Source organism: Mycteria americana, chromosome 6 (genome assembly GCF_035582795.1).
Source record: "Mycteria americana isolate JAX WOST 10 ecotype Jacksonville Zoo and Gardens chromosome 6, USCA_MyAme_1.0, whole genome shotgun sequence".
NCBI lineage: Eukaryota > Metazoa > Chordata > Aves > Ciconiiformes > Ciconiidae > Mycteria > Mycteria americana.
The window spans coordinates 3,029,770-3,043,178 of NC_134370.1; the positions used below are offsets into that span (position 1 = coordinate 3,029,770).

The 13,409-nt window shown below is 36.5% G+C and overlaps 1 protein-coding gene across 4 annotated transcripts in view; it reads right to left on the minus strand.

Moving 5' to 3' along the window:
- Positions 1–8,609: 8,609 nt before the first annotated feature.
- The window catches only part of PTPRE (protein tyrosine phosphatase receptor type E), a 112,136-nt gene continuing 107,336 nt past the window's right edge, over positions 8,610–13,409 (minus strand). For all 4 annotated transcript variants that reach the window (XM_075504342.1, XM_075504343.1, XM_075504344.1 and 1 more), the window contains 2 exons: positions 13,097–13,232; positions 8,610–11,601 (listed from right to left, as the gene is read on the minus strand). In XM_075504342.1, coding sequence (XP_075360457.1) covers positions 11,527–11,601; positions 13,097–13,232 — 211 coding nt within the window. In that variant the 3' untranslated portion in view covers positions 8,610–11,526. The remainder of the gene's footprint in view (positions 11,602–13,096; positions 13,233–13,409) is intronic.

Sequence of the window (13,409 nt, forward strand, 5' to 3'; positions counted from 1 at the left end):
TGTACCCAGACGGGTTTCTTCTGCGGATCTATGAGGGAGGGGGATTCATAGGGGGCTCAGCTGGGTCCCTCATGTGCGTCTCTTTAGCTGCTGATGTTGCCTGAACCTCTTGAGAACTCCTCAGGTCAGTTAAAAAGGTCCAGGATCAGTTTACATCACTTCGGCTTAACTTAGGCAACTGCTTTCTAAGCTAATTTAAGCACCTCTATCTGCTTTCTGCACTAGTCTTTTGGTAATTAGATTAAAATATTCTTAAACATAAAATTAAGGGGGTTTAAAGGAGAAAAAAAAAGGGAACAAGGATTGGAGGGAGAAAGCAGCAGTCAAAGCTGAACTAGCATTTTAAGTCCTTTTTAATCATCCATTTAGTTACTGTTGTTTATCTAGAAAAACTGATTCCCGTCTCTGCTCCCTGATAGGAATCCATTACTAAGACTTGAATTTGAGAATCTTAAGACAAACAATGAAGAATCAAGACAAACACTGTTTGTGCTGCTCTGTATTTGAAGCCAGAAGAACAAAAAAAACCCCTGGCAAGTAACCAGAATTTAGTTGAGTCACATAAAGGCAGACAGAGTTGTTCCTAGACAAATCCAATATCATTGCCATCCTCATCCTTGATGAGGGTTATATTTTTGAAATTGCTATCATGTGCTTGTATAAATTTAGAAATTAATCTCCAGTGAATGAGAAAATCAACTGGTATTAAAAATGAGAAGCAGCCCTAATTTGAAAATAGCCAAGGAGAGGAAGGTACTTTGAATATAATTTCAGATCAGAAACATTTTTCAGATTGGAAAGGCTTTTAACCATAGCTCTTTCCAGAATACACAAGGTATCTTTTTAAAATGCTTTTAAAAGTTTGTGCAGAAAAGTGCAGATTATGCTGAGACTATGCAACTTCCATCATTATGTTCAGTTCTTTCTGTAGTTTGAACATTTGTACCAGTGGTCTGAAATTACAAAATACAGGCCCCAAGCACTAATTTTATTCTCTGGAGTCTCCTCTATGTGATCCCAATATTAAGTTTTCAAAGCAAGCTACCTATTTGCTTTCTTATTCTTTTTGATGTCCAAGGGAGTCATGAAAGCTTTTGGACTTAGAGAAAAGGGATTGGAAGTTGCTGTTTTGCCTCTATGAAACAGTATAGGAAAATGCTTAAAAATCAAGGGAAGAGAGATTTGCCAGGCAGCACATGAAGATTCAGGTGACTTAACGCTTCCCCTCCCTGGTAGGCCAGTATTGAGGGGGACGGGGAGCAAGACCATTCTTTTGGCATCAGTTTGCTTAGATTGTCTGAAACATCATTTTCAGGCTGTGGTTCCACAAAAATCTAAGCCAAATTAACCTCTGTTGCTGGAGAAGTAAATAGAAATTTAAAACAAGTACAAAAACAAAGTACTTCCAGAAATTCTGAATAATTTGAAAAAAAGGGAGAGCATTTTACTCTTACAGATTATATGTAAAATACAGCCTGCACAACATATATAAGTAAGTTTGAATTTCTGATATTTTTCCCCTCTCTTTCCTAGCCACCAAACATAAACTGGTAACTAGTGCTTAAACCTGGTTTTTATCTTTTAAGATGACCCCGGGAAAAACATCCTGAAAGGAGCAGCGTGGGTTCCAACTTGCACAGTATCCTTGATACGCACCATATTATCAAAGACATATAAAACCAAAATGTTTCAGTTACCAGACTCCTTCAAAAAGCAAACCTTATTTTTACCATAACTAATTTACAGCAAAGACAGCCTCGCTCAATTCCTTTCTTTCTACCCCAACATCACATTTTTACAGTTTCCCCCCCCCAGGATGGCTGGGGAAACCCCAAGGGAAAATAGACAGGTTGTTGAGTGATGCCTGATTTTTTTTTTTTTTAATAATAAATATGCATTACTGAGAGATGAAAACTGGTGACCTTAATTCCAAGTTAAAGTTCTATGCGTGCATGGGTGGGGGAAAGAGATACAAAGGGAGAAAGGCCTTTTACAAGGTCATCCAGTCTTTTGTGCTTCAGGGGATAAAGTTCTACTATTCAGATCTTTCACAAAGCAGAAATCCTTTTGATATTACTACTATTTTACTTAATTATCTAGTTTGCCTCAAATACTATTTTATGTGGTGTGATGACTTTAGGGTACTTTAGATGTGATGCAGTTAGATGTAAGCAGCTTTTTAAATGTTATTTTTTTTCCTTTGAATGAAATTACTCTGAAGTCTATTTTATAAGCTTTGGTGGGGTTTTAATTTAGTTCAGCATATTAAGTCATGACCTTATTATCATACCTTCAGCTTGTCATGATAGCTTTTTGCTATGGGGGACCATCTTGTATTTAGACATAAAAACATTCAGAAAAAATCAGAATTCTAACACTGGGTATCATTTCCAATGAACAGATACTAAAGTCAGACCCTTCCTGGGGGTCTTTGCAAGTGCAGTTATACCTGAACAATGTATCTAAAACAAACAGTTTACACTAGTAAAACTCTTTGAAAGCCTAATTCATCACAGTCTCTACTAGGCCACATCTGATCAAACTGAGCTGGACAGCGGAAGAGCAGTTTTGCTGCTATTGTTACATTGGCATTGTCATGTTGACAAGGGCATGGGTGATTTTACGAAAATGAAACAAAAATCTGCAGTATGCCAATAATCGTATATTCTGGTGTGACATACTGTGGTTTATTAGTGCACTTACCGCACAGACTCTTGTCACATCCTTTGTGATAAATGTCTCTGCAAACACAGCAATACTTACAGGAAAACACAAATTATAATAAAGGTTTTAAGCGTGCCTTTAAATCTGTCTTCAAGAGCAGCAGTGCTCTCTTAAATAGTGGATATACAAATATTTGCAAAAGTAGATCTATAGGAGGGAAAAAAATGACATTTTCTTCAAGTTTTAGATTTTCTGTTAGGTTACTTTGTATCTGTGAACATTTAATTTACTAGGAGTACAAGTTGACAACTACATCTGCATACATGTTGAAGTAAAGCTGTCAACTTTCAGAAGATGTGTCAAAAAATAGTTTATTTTAAATCAGTCCTTGAATCTCCTTGCCAGTTACTTAGACATTTTTAACTTACTCGACCAATCAAAGGGTAATTAGGAAAAAGCTACTTCACTGAGATCCATCAGTATGGATCTGTGAGCCTTTTCAGGACTTAATGATCAGGCTTATCAGTGGAAGACTGTGACCCAGTAATATGAAAAGGCACCAAATCACTAAAGCATACTGGGGCTGAAGTCTTGAGCCAAGCGCACAAGAACAACAACAAAATAAAGAGAATTAGAAAAATTAGCATCTTAATTCCTCATATGAAGATCCTCATACAAGGTCATCTGTTCTAGTTTCTGAACAGGTGGTTTGGAAGCACTTGAATGAATGAAGCTTATTTCTCAGAGATTTGTACTACTACTCTTTTTTAACAGAAAGTCTAAGAGAGCATAAGTTCCAGTTAAAGCTTTTACTAGATTAGGGCTTTTATAAGGTATATAAGTATTAGGTAAATAAGGCGCTAAATTCAGGCAGCAGCTTTAGTATTAGTGAAAGGCCATCACCACTAATCAGCCCCCATTTCTAGAAAACGGAGTTACCTTTGAATACACAAGCGCCCTCTCGATGTAGCTGTACTTTGGCCAGTAGATCCAGAAGAGACAGCAGGGAAATGAGCAGAGGCAAACAAAACAATCACGATAAGCCTTGCTTCTAGAACTGCCAAAACTAAGTTCAGACAGAATGACACCTGGTAAGTGATGATTAAACTGCTAACTTCTAACAAAAAAGTGTTAATGTAGATGGGATTAGCATAAATTCAGTTGCACTGTCATCAGAGACGAGCTCTCAATTTGATTTAATTTATGAGTTTTTACTGGGCACTGAAAAATATATACTTCATGCTATTCACACTGTGTAAAGCAAAGCCTAGAGATTAGTAAGTTATTGTATGATGAATCTCTGAAAATTTAGTCTTTTGCAATAGACTTCCTCTCTTAAAATAGTGGGTTATTACACTGACACATTATTGCACCTAAGATTTTTTTTTTGAATGCTTGTATTCACACACAGAACTGAATTTTGACAAATTATTCTATATGCAAGGAATCTGCATAAGTTTATAAACAAATGTGATATGTTTTACAAAATGGTTTCTATTCACCTTTAATAAATACTTTGAAATAATACATTTCTCTTTCAAATGGTGAAAGAACACAACGTAACAAAATACTAAGGGAAAGAAATTGTGAAAGATCAAACTTCCGGGTATGATGTGAAGCAATAACAGTTATTTTAAAGCAAAAACTTCCGTATTTCACAAAATCAGAGTTCATCTTGAAAACTAGCTTTCCAATAGGCTGTTTTCACATCAAGTCTTCAAAGCCATGAAAGATGACTGGAAAGCAAACTATACAGTATCATGGTGAAATACATAATTTTTTAAATGTAAAGGAATACTTTGTAGTCTGTATCTGGGACTGGGCATGTCTTTGTTCTGTGTCTGTATAACAGGCTTGCCAATTACAAAGTCGCAGAACTGCTCAGGTAATACATTTCTCAGTGAGCAGTACACTTCTGTATCATTGACAACTCCGGATACTAAAACAGTGAAAACCCTCTCATCTGGGAACAAAATTCTTACTCCAGGAAAGTTTGCCATTGACTTCAAAAGATCACTTGCAATCCTAAAGGTGACCATAAGAGGCATTGTGCATCCCCCATTCAGTCCTTTTGCACATCTGCTATTTGTGTAACAGTTAGTGACTTGTACACTTGTTTATTATGACTGGGACAAGATTCCACTGAGCTCTGTTTACACAGACTAATTACCATTCAGCAAAATACATCCACCTCATTTAAAGTATGCAGTACTCTAACAAGGGAGGAAAGCTATTCCATGTGCTGCTTCCTTGGAAACAGCTTGTACTTGATCCATAGGCTACCACGTGGTTACCATAAAAATCTCAACTAGAAAAATACTTGTATAAAATTCTGAAGCAAAGTAACATAAAAGAAAAAAAATATATATATTTCAAAAAGACTAAGGCAGTACTGGTGTCTCCGAGAGGACAGGAACATAATCTTCTGCTGCAGAGACAACGAGCGGGACAGAGACAGCCCTCTGGCTGCTCACTCACTGCCTCTTGTACGGAAACATCAAAGATGCGGCCCGCAGCCTCTTCTGCTACACCCTGTCTGCCAGTAACCGATCACTGCCACCACGAGCACAAACCGAGCTTCATAATCTGATACTATTGCAACTCCGCTAAATAATTCCTTCTCAAGCTCTTCCAGACTGGTATAGTTTTGCTTTCTTTGTGTCTACCCAACTGGCATGAAGTCACAACTTAGATCTTTTGTTCAACATTCATAAATAAATAGTTTGAGTGTGACATTGATGAAAACACTGGAACAATTTCTAATGCCATGGAAACAGGTGAAAGAAAAAAAATGATTATTTGTGAAAAGAACTTCCTTGGCAAAGTCTCAACCTGATTAATAATTCAGTAATTCTCCTACTCTGGGCAAAGCAGCACAGAGAATGTATAGAAGTCATTAGAAGAAAGCTCTTATTAAAATATCTAAATTACAACGTAATCCTTTAATACCTAAGATGAAGAACATTTATGGTGAAGTTCAATTGCTTGAAAAATTCTCAGACACATTGAACGATTTCTGTATTAAGGGAAGCATACCTTAGACTTGGCATATATGCCCTGTACAGAACAAACATGTCTTTGATCTTGCTTAGTTTATATTGTTTAAATAACCTATTAAAATAAATGTATTTCATGAACAGTTTACAATGAAAGTGTGTTTTTTCTAAAAGCTGAGTTTCTAAAAACATAACCATCTTTCAGCATCACAAGATAGAAAATGCAAAACCTTGATAATGAAGCACAAGGTTTTTATGATATTTCTTTGTAATGTTTAGAAGTCGGAAAAAATGTGCACATTCTCATCAGATGAGCCAAGAAAAATTAATCGCTAGAGAAGTGCACAATGATAAAATTTACATGTAATTACATCTTGTACATCTCACATGTAATTAAATAGAATCTGTATATATAAATGAGATTGCAAAAGATCCAGGTCTCATCCTTTCAGTATAGTTGCATTATTTCTGTATTCCAATGTAGTCTTATGATTCTTGTTTGTTACAGATTTGTCATTAAAAGGGGACATAGTAGGGAACGGAGGATATCTGTTGTGAGAAAAACACTTCCACTTGTTGGATCTTAATTATACCGTCACCTTCTCACTGAAATCTCTTTTTACGGGATGTTAAGAGGCAAATATGAAATCTTTGTTATCGATATGGTATCTAAACAGCCATATGTTAGCTGCTTTAAGGAGGTGAGGGTCAAGTGATCCCAAGTCCTTTCTACAGCTTTAGAGTTGTTAATAAAAACACTATGACTGGCTGTCTGTTAAGAAAGATTATTTTTATTCTTGATCTTTAATACAGAAACAGACCAACAGAAGCGCGCCAAGATGAACACAGGAAGAAAGTAATTCTTCGTCTCCGAGCTTGTAATCCCTGTTATTTAGCTTGAATAATCTAAAAATGGTGATGCTACTATACTGCTAGACAGAACCTTATTACACTAGAAATTGTGCAGATCTGTAGTGATCAATAATTATGATTATCAATAATTATTTAACTTAACCAATGATTAATTAATAATGGATTAATACTTGAGATCCATCTGTTTTCTGAAACCACACAAAGGCATCTGTCTGTTCTCACACAAAGTTAACTTTCAGTGGGCTGACAAGCTGTGCATCTTGATATCTGCTAAAAGTATATGATCCAATCACACAAAATATTTTATCATCTGGAATTATTTAAAAAAAAATAATAGCTTTTACATGTAATGAAAAAGATTACTCTTAACTTGGTACTATTTAGTGTCACAGTAAGAAACAGCAGTATTTTCCTGAATGCTAATTTCCTAAAGGCGCTTGTATTTCAGTGTGGTGTATCCCTGTATTTAAAACTCTGCAGGCAAATTCTTGATGAGTGAATCTTTTCGTGGAAGCAAAGACATCTCTTCAGGACGCACATGCTTGCTATCTTTAGAAAGCAACACTTAAGTAAAGTTACTACTGGCAAACGTTGCTACAGTTATTCCTGGATGGTTCAATTTGTGTTGAAAGCAGCATGATTACCAAATGCAAATACTTAAGTGTTAGAACAAGGCATTTGATCAACATCCGAAAACAAAGAGTTCTGTAACAGTTTAACATACAGTGCACAAGAAGGACGTGCAAACTAAAAGTTCTTCCAAACAAGTTTGAAAAAAAAAAAAAATCTGAAAATTATCTACAGTGTAAAAGGTACCTCCCAAATGTTAGGTGTCAGGCGTACCAGATGAAACAGGGCTAAAGGGGTCAAACACAAATATTGCTTCATTAAATCACACTTGACAAATGACATTCGATCTTTTCCAATCTCAGTGATGCTAGCTTGACATTAGGATTGTAATCTTTCTCATAGTTACTCCTGGTTTACATAAATCTCCCCTGACACTTGTTAAAACACTCGGCCATCTTGATTATTTTTGGCACGATATAAAGCCTGTTGAAATTAATGAAGAAATTGCTGTTACCTAGAGCAGGCTTTCAATTAATGACGGGTGACACACACAGTTGAAAGTTAAGCTACTATTTTTATCTTGGTACGAACCATAGCGTACCACAGAACTACTAAAACTAACAGACAAAAGAACAGAAAGGTTTTGTGTGCTGTGAGCGAGCTCTCTCCCCTCTCACTAACCTTCCCATTTCGTGAAATCCTGTCTCCCTCAGAGACCGAAACCCACCCTCCATCCCACAGAGCAGCCTGCGATGCAAAATGGCGCTGGGCTCCCCTGCTCCTCCCCGCCTCTCTCGAAGGGAGCACAACCCCAGCTGCTTGCAGCTCTGCCCCGCTCGGATGCTTTGCTGGAAGGAAGGGCGAGAGGAAGGGCTTGACCCAAGAGCAAAGAGCCATTGTGCTAGGAGCTGTGCGAATACACCGGAGGAATAACCCTTGTTGAGGTCAGGCTTTGAAACGTCATGTTTACACTCAAAGGGGAAGGCTGCGATGGGACGAGGCATGTCAAAGCTCTACAGTGTCAGGTCTTGCCTATTAACACGGCCTTTCAATTGCTGTTGTGAATTTATACACACTCGATGTGTGCAATGCTTTGGTTACGACATGAATCAGAATAGTACTTCCAAACAGCCGCAGATAAGTACTGCAAAATTATTTATCTAGATAATGGATTTCAACTCCTTTAGAATACTTAATTTAAATGAACACATGGTATGGGAATGAAATTAAAAGATTTAAAGAAAGTAATACAGTTTGAGAATAAAAACGAAGCTTTGTTCTTGCATCAGAATGTATTAGATCTTGCAATTTGCATATACAAATAATTCAGCAACATTCACCGGCATTAAAAACACAGCAATATCAAATTATAAATGTAATAAAAGAAAATAATAATAGCTGAAACTGTATAATACATACATATATTATAAAGATTTGACAAATTAAATACAATTTGGTTATACAGAAAAGTTTCAACAACTTTACATTAAAAATGGTACTAGGGAAATGAAGACATTTCCAAATACTGAACACAGGTGGTCAGGCTCGTTTAAAAGTTTAAAAAACTGATACGTAAAAATACCCTAAAAAACACCGGTAATTACAGTATGCATTCTTCATTAAGGCCCAATTCAGCAAAGCACTTAAGGGATTGCTTCAGGAACAAAGAACCTATGGTACTTAAATGTCTTGTGGAATAGAGATGGCGTAAAGCGAACGCTTAAATGCTTAGGTGAACTGGAACCTATCTTAACACATGAAAACAGACAGTCAAGTCACATAGTGACCAAAACCACACACAGATCAGAATGTACAACTTCTAATCAACTATTTGGCATTTGAAAGTAATTCCATGCAACCTAGGAAAATTTAAAAGAAAATTCATATATCTCTCTATCAAGATACAGCTCCCCGGTTATTAGGCTGCTGCAATGAGCAGTCTATTGACTAAACACATGAACTGGAAAGCAGGCTTTTCAAATAATAAGAAAGTCATTATGTAGCTATATTTGTGACGTCTGAAATATAATATAGGTATTTCTGTTTCCTCCTAGATATCTTAATATAGTTAGCAACTAAATTCTGAGTACCCACTTAGTATTTGATGTTTCAGCTTAACTCCATCCTACTACTTGCTGTAACTACGAAGAGCTGCCTGTGCCCCGCAGAGCGATCCCCTGTAGTAAACCCCGCGGGCAGCTGGAGTTCTGCTGCAGCTCCTGCCGCTGTCGGGGGGCCACGGGTCCCCGCCAACATCACACCGCATTGCCGTTGCATGGAGCAGGTTTGCTTCACGAGGCAACTCGTAATCCAGGTTTCTATTTAAGGGACCCAAAAGGCTGTCCAACAGACAAATTATTTTTCAAATGTAGGCTAAATGTTTGGGAAGATCCTGACGCTGGGATCTAATGGGACCATAAAACATGCTTCTTTGGAAAATGGTGGAAATTCCTTTGCATTATTTTCTATCATCATTTAACCTCTCTGAGTCTCCCTGTGCTACAAATGATATACTGAAAACCCCACCATATTGGTTTCCACACTGAATTTATTTGATGGCTTTTTAAAATTTGGTAAAATTTCAGCATGCAGTAGTAATGTAAACTTACTTAGCATTCGTTTTCGTTACTCAACACTTTCTGCATCTTGAGTGTATCTTCTAATAGCAACTCACGACAAAAGTTTAGTCTTTAAACTATCTTTTTTAAGTGCATAATTTACTGTACAAATAAATACAGAAGTGCATCGATGGGAAGACAAGAAGCAGTAAATGGCAGTGTTCAGTACAGTGTGCTTAGAAATTTCTCAACTGCACCTTTTCCATTCGGTATGAAATGAAAGGAGAGGTACGAACACCTTCCCGTTTCCTTGCGTTGTTACAAAGCATCATGCTCTTTGTTATTGGAAATGAAAAATGGTCATGGGATAAAATAGTGCAAGAACAACAGTGATCAGTGTAAGTTGCTTATTTTAAATAAGGCTTTTACGTTTGCATTGAAAAAACCCAACCAACTGGACAAGACAGAACTATTGCATATTAGTTATGTAATTAAAGTACATATTCGCATACTTTGTGCTCATTAATTCCTATATGCATTTTAAAAAGTGGAAAAGATATACTTTTTAATTATTCAACATTCAGGTGCCCTGTGATTTTTGGATTTTCTAACCCCCTAGCGTATCCTGTTCAGGGCTACGATAAAGACTTTTAAACTTTATTTCACCAATTATAGTATCAGTAGTACTTTCATTAAAAATATACCTATATACACAATCATATAACCCTTTTAGATAACGGAATATCTCCTTTTTTGATAATATATATGGGAGGGTAGGAACGTAGAGGAGCTTTTTGCTACAATGCGTAACGTTGCTAGCATTACACTGTTAGTAAAATGTTTTTTCAAAATTTTAGCAAATACTGTTAAGTATTCTGTTGAGTCTAATCAAAGAATAAGAGTTCACCTCTTTCGCCTTTCCTCAAAGAAGTGGGAAATTATGCACATGTATACAGAGAAGCTTTATATCCATTTCTGACAATGGCTATAAGGCTACTCTTCGAGTAGACAAGTTCAGGTGCTGCAAAATATACTGTTCTCATATGCAAAATAGTCTCACAATAGTGGTAAACTCACATTATTGTCTTTCTAAATTGATTTAAGCTGGTGTAATATTTAGGAAAGAACAAAATAAATGGACTTTGAAAGCTATATTAAATCAAAAATTCAAATCTATATTTCTACGGACTATATCTTATTGACAGTTAAGACTCAAAATAGAACTGCCATCAACCTGGAGGTTCTTAAAAACAGCCTTTAAAAGCCGTTATATTTCTCAGTTGGACTGTACATTATTACACAGGAAGGGCCATATTCTGATACCTTTATCATTAATAGCACTTCACTCGAACAGTCTCTTTGCCTTCAGTGAGACTATTTGTGAAATAAATTACAAGTAAGCATGGGCAGGTTATCAGAACGTGTCCCCAGATAAACATCTATTTTCATAGTGAAGAAAGGTTTATGGCCAAAATATGTTTAGTTTAAACACAGGTATCACAGTTCACTTTTTTTTGTGTGAAATGTAAATCACCTGTGTAAAGTTTCAAGAATTGGGAGATAACATTATTGATAAATATTTTATAAGTGGAAAAATTCAAAGACATAGACCATCAAGAATTAATTTACTGTTATTTAGAATAAAGATTTCTATACCCTCTTATAGTGATATACTGTATATGAACATTATACTTCGTTTTAGAAGATATTTATATTTAAGAAATTACTTTATACAGCAAATGCAACTTTTAGAGCAAACACAAGGTCATATTTACAGTAAAGTCAACGATCAAAGTGACATGGAATAAATTAACAGAATATACAACTATTTATACAGACAAATTAAAAAAATAAGGCAGGAATTTTCATTTGAAATTAGCATAATCCGAAAATATGTCGATGAAATCTTGTACCACTCTGTAGCAGAATTCATACTGTTCCTGAAAAACAATAAAAAGATATAAAAATGTGCTTTGGTTGCATCGCATGACTAGATTGGAGAAAATCACACTTAAGCAAATCCTAGCAGTACACGCAACACGTTCTAACTTGGACCATTACTTGGGCCAGTAGCTGAGGACTAGTCCGTTCTGATTTTTATTTGTGTTTATTTTTTAAAATAAAAGTGACAGTACGTCGCTTTTTTGTCAAATACAGGCTGATTGTTGCTCGTCAGTTAAAGTGATTTCTTTAAGCTTTCTAGGTGATCGTTTTTAAAATGAATCAATTCTTAGACCTGTCTTCTCGTTTAAATTAAGCAGCTTGCTGTACCTGGCTGTTACCCAGCTCACACTAAAGCAGGTAACTCCTCCGGTGCAATCCCCAGGGAGCCAGGCTGGGTGACCCCGGGCTCCATCTTATGCGCTTTACAGCAGAAACTAAGTGACGATATAACTTCTGACAGTGTAACTTTAAAAGTATAGAACATTAAAAAACCTCTCTGTTCATTTATCTGAAAGGGAGCTCCCCTTGCAAAGGCTGTCTGCAACGTATTTATCCACTGCCTGCGTCAACCCGCTGGCTAGTCCTCTGCATCCTAAAGATGGGACGCATCCTGATCTTCTAGGCACGCTGATATGCCTTCAACATGATTTGCTGGATTGCAAAAATCTGTAACAACACTGATAATAAACGGATTTGGCATCTGAATTCACTCATGCCGGAAAGCAGGGTTTAGCAGAAGCCTTTCCGCAGGCTCAGCTGGGAATATCTGTGGCAGTTACACCCTTAACTAACATTATTAAATCACAGAGCCAGAACCCCAAAAGAAATATTTCACCCCTGTCTCAGCGTGACTGCCGATAATCCAATTCTACTTCTTCGACCCCTTTCTTCCTATCTGTAGCGTGGAGAAAACATCTAACTGAAAAAGGTGTTTGGGGATAATTGTTTCTAAAGAAGTTTCAAATTACTGAATGGAAGCTGCTATCAAAATACAAAATATCAGCATTTTTATATATTTTCCAAAAACATGTCTCAAAAAAACTTTGTAATGTTTATTCCATAAGGAAAAGTGTCTGGACCAAGCTTCACATGCTACTTGTAGATGACTTTAAAGAAGTCAAAGACATTTCTCCCTTTCAGTGACCAACTGCAAGCCAATTCAAGCCCAGACATTTTAAAGTAAGAAAGAACAACTGATAAATGCCTTTTAGGCTATGTACTTCATATGTTTTGTTACCTGCAACACTCAAAAGATTTTGGTTTAACTGTCTCTAGTTCCCAAAAGACACAGAATGTTTAGCCAAGTTGTATTTTTAGAAATACTCTAAAAAAAAAAAGTGTAAAAATACAGATTTCTCGTAATACTTTGTACATACACAGCCATCATACATAATTTATTTCAACCTGCAAAAAATCCTTTGTTCTCCTCCCACAAAGAATATTTACAAACAGACATCCTTTGACAAGGATCCGCATTGTTAAATATCATACCAGTGTTTGCACCATATGTGGCCTTTGCAGTCTTAAGCTCTTCACAGCTTGAAATACATCTAAGAGCCCTTCAGCCTTCACTCGTTCCAGAATATTGCTGAGTGCTATGAAGGTACCTGTTCTTCCAGCGCCAGCACTGCAACGTAAACACATTTGCTTGACATACAGTAGGATAAAAATGTTAAAAGAGAAATAATAGTGATGTAGAATAGGCAAATACTACTATTAGCCAACTGCTGCTCATTTTTTGTGCTTAGTTTGTCACCTCAGCGATGCTAGAAGGGAGCCAGGCTGCAACCGATAAAGGCTCATT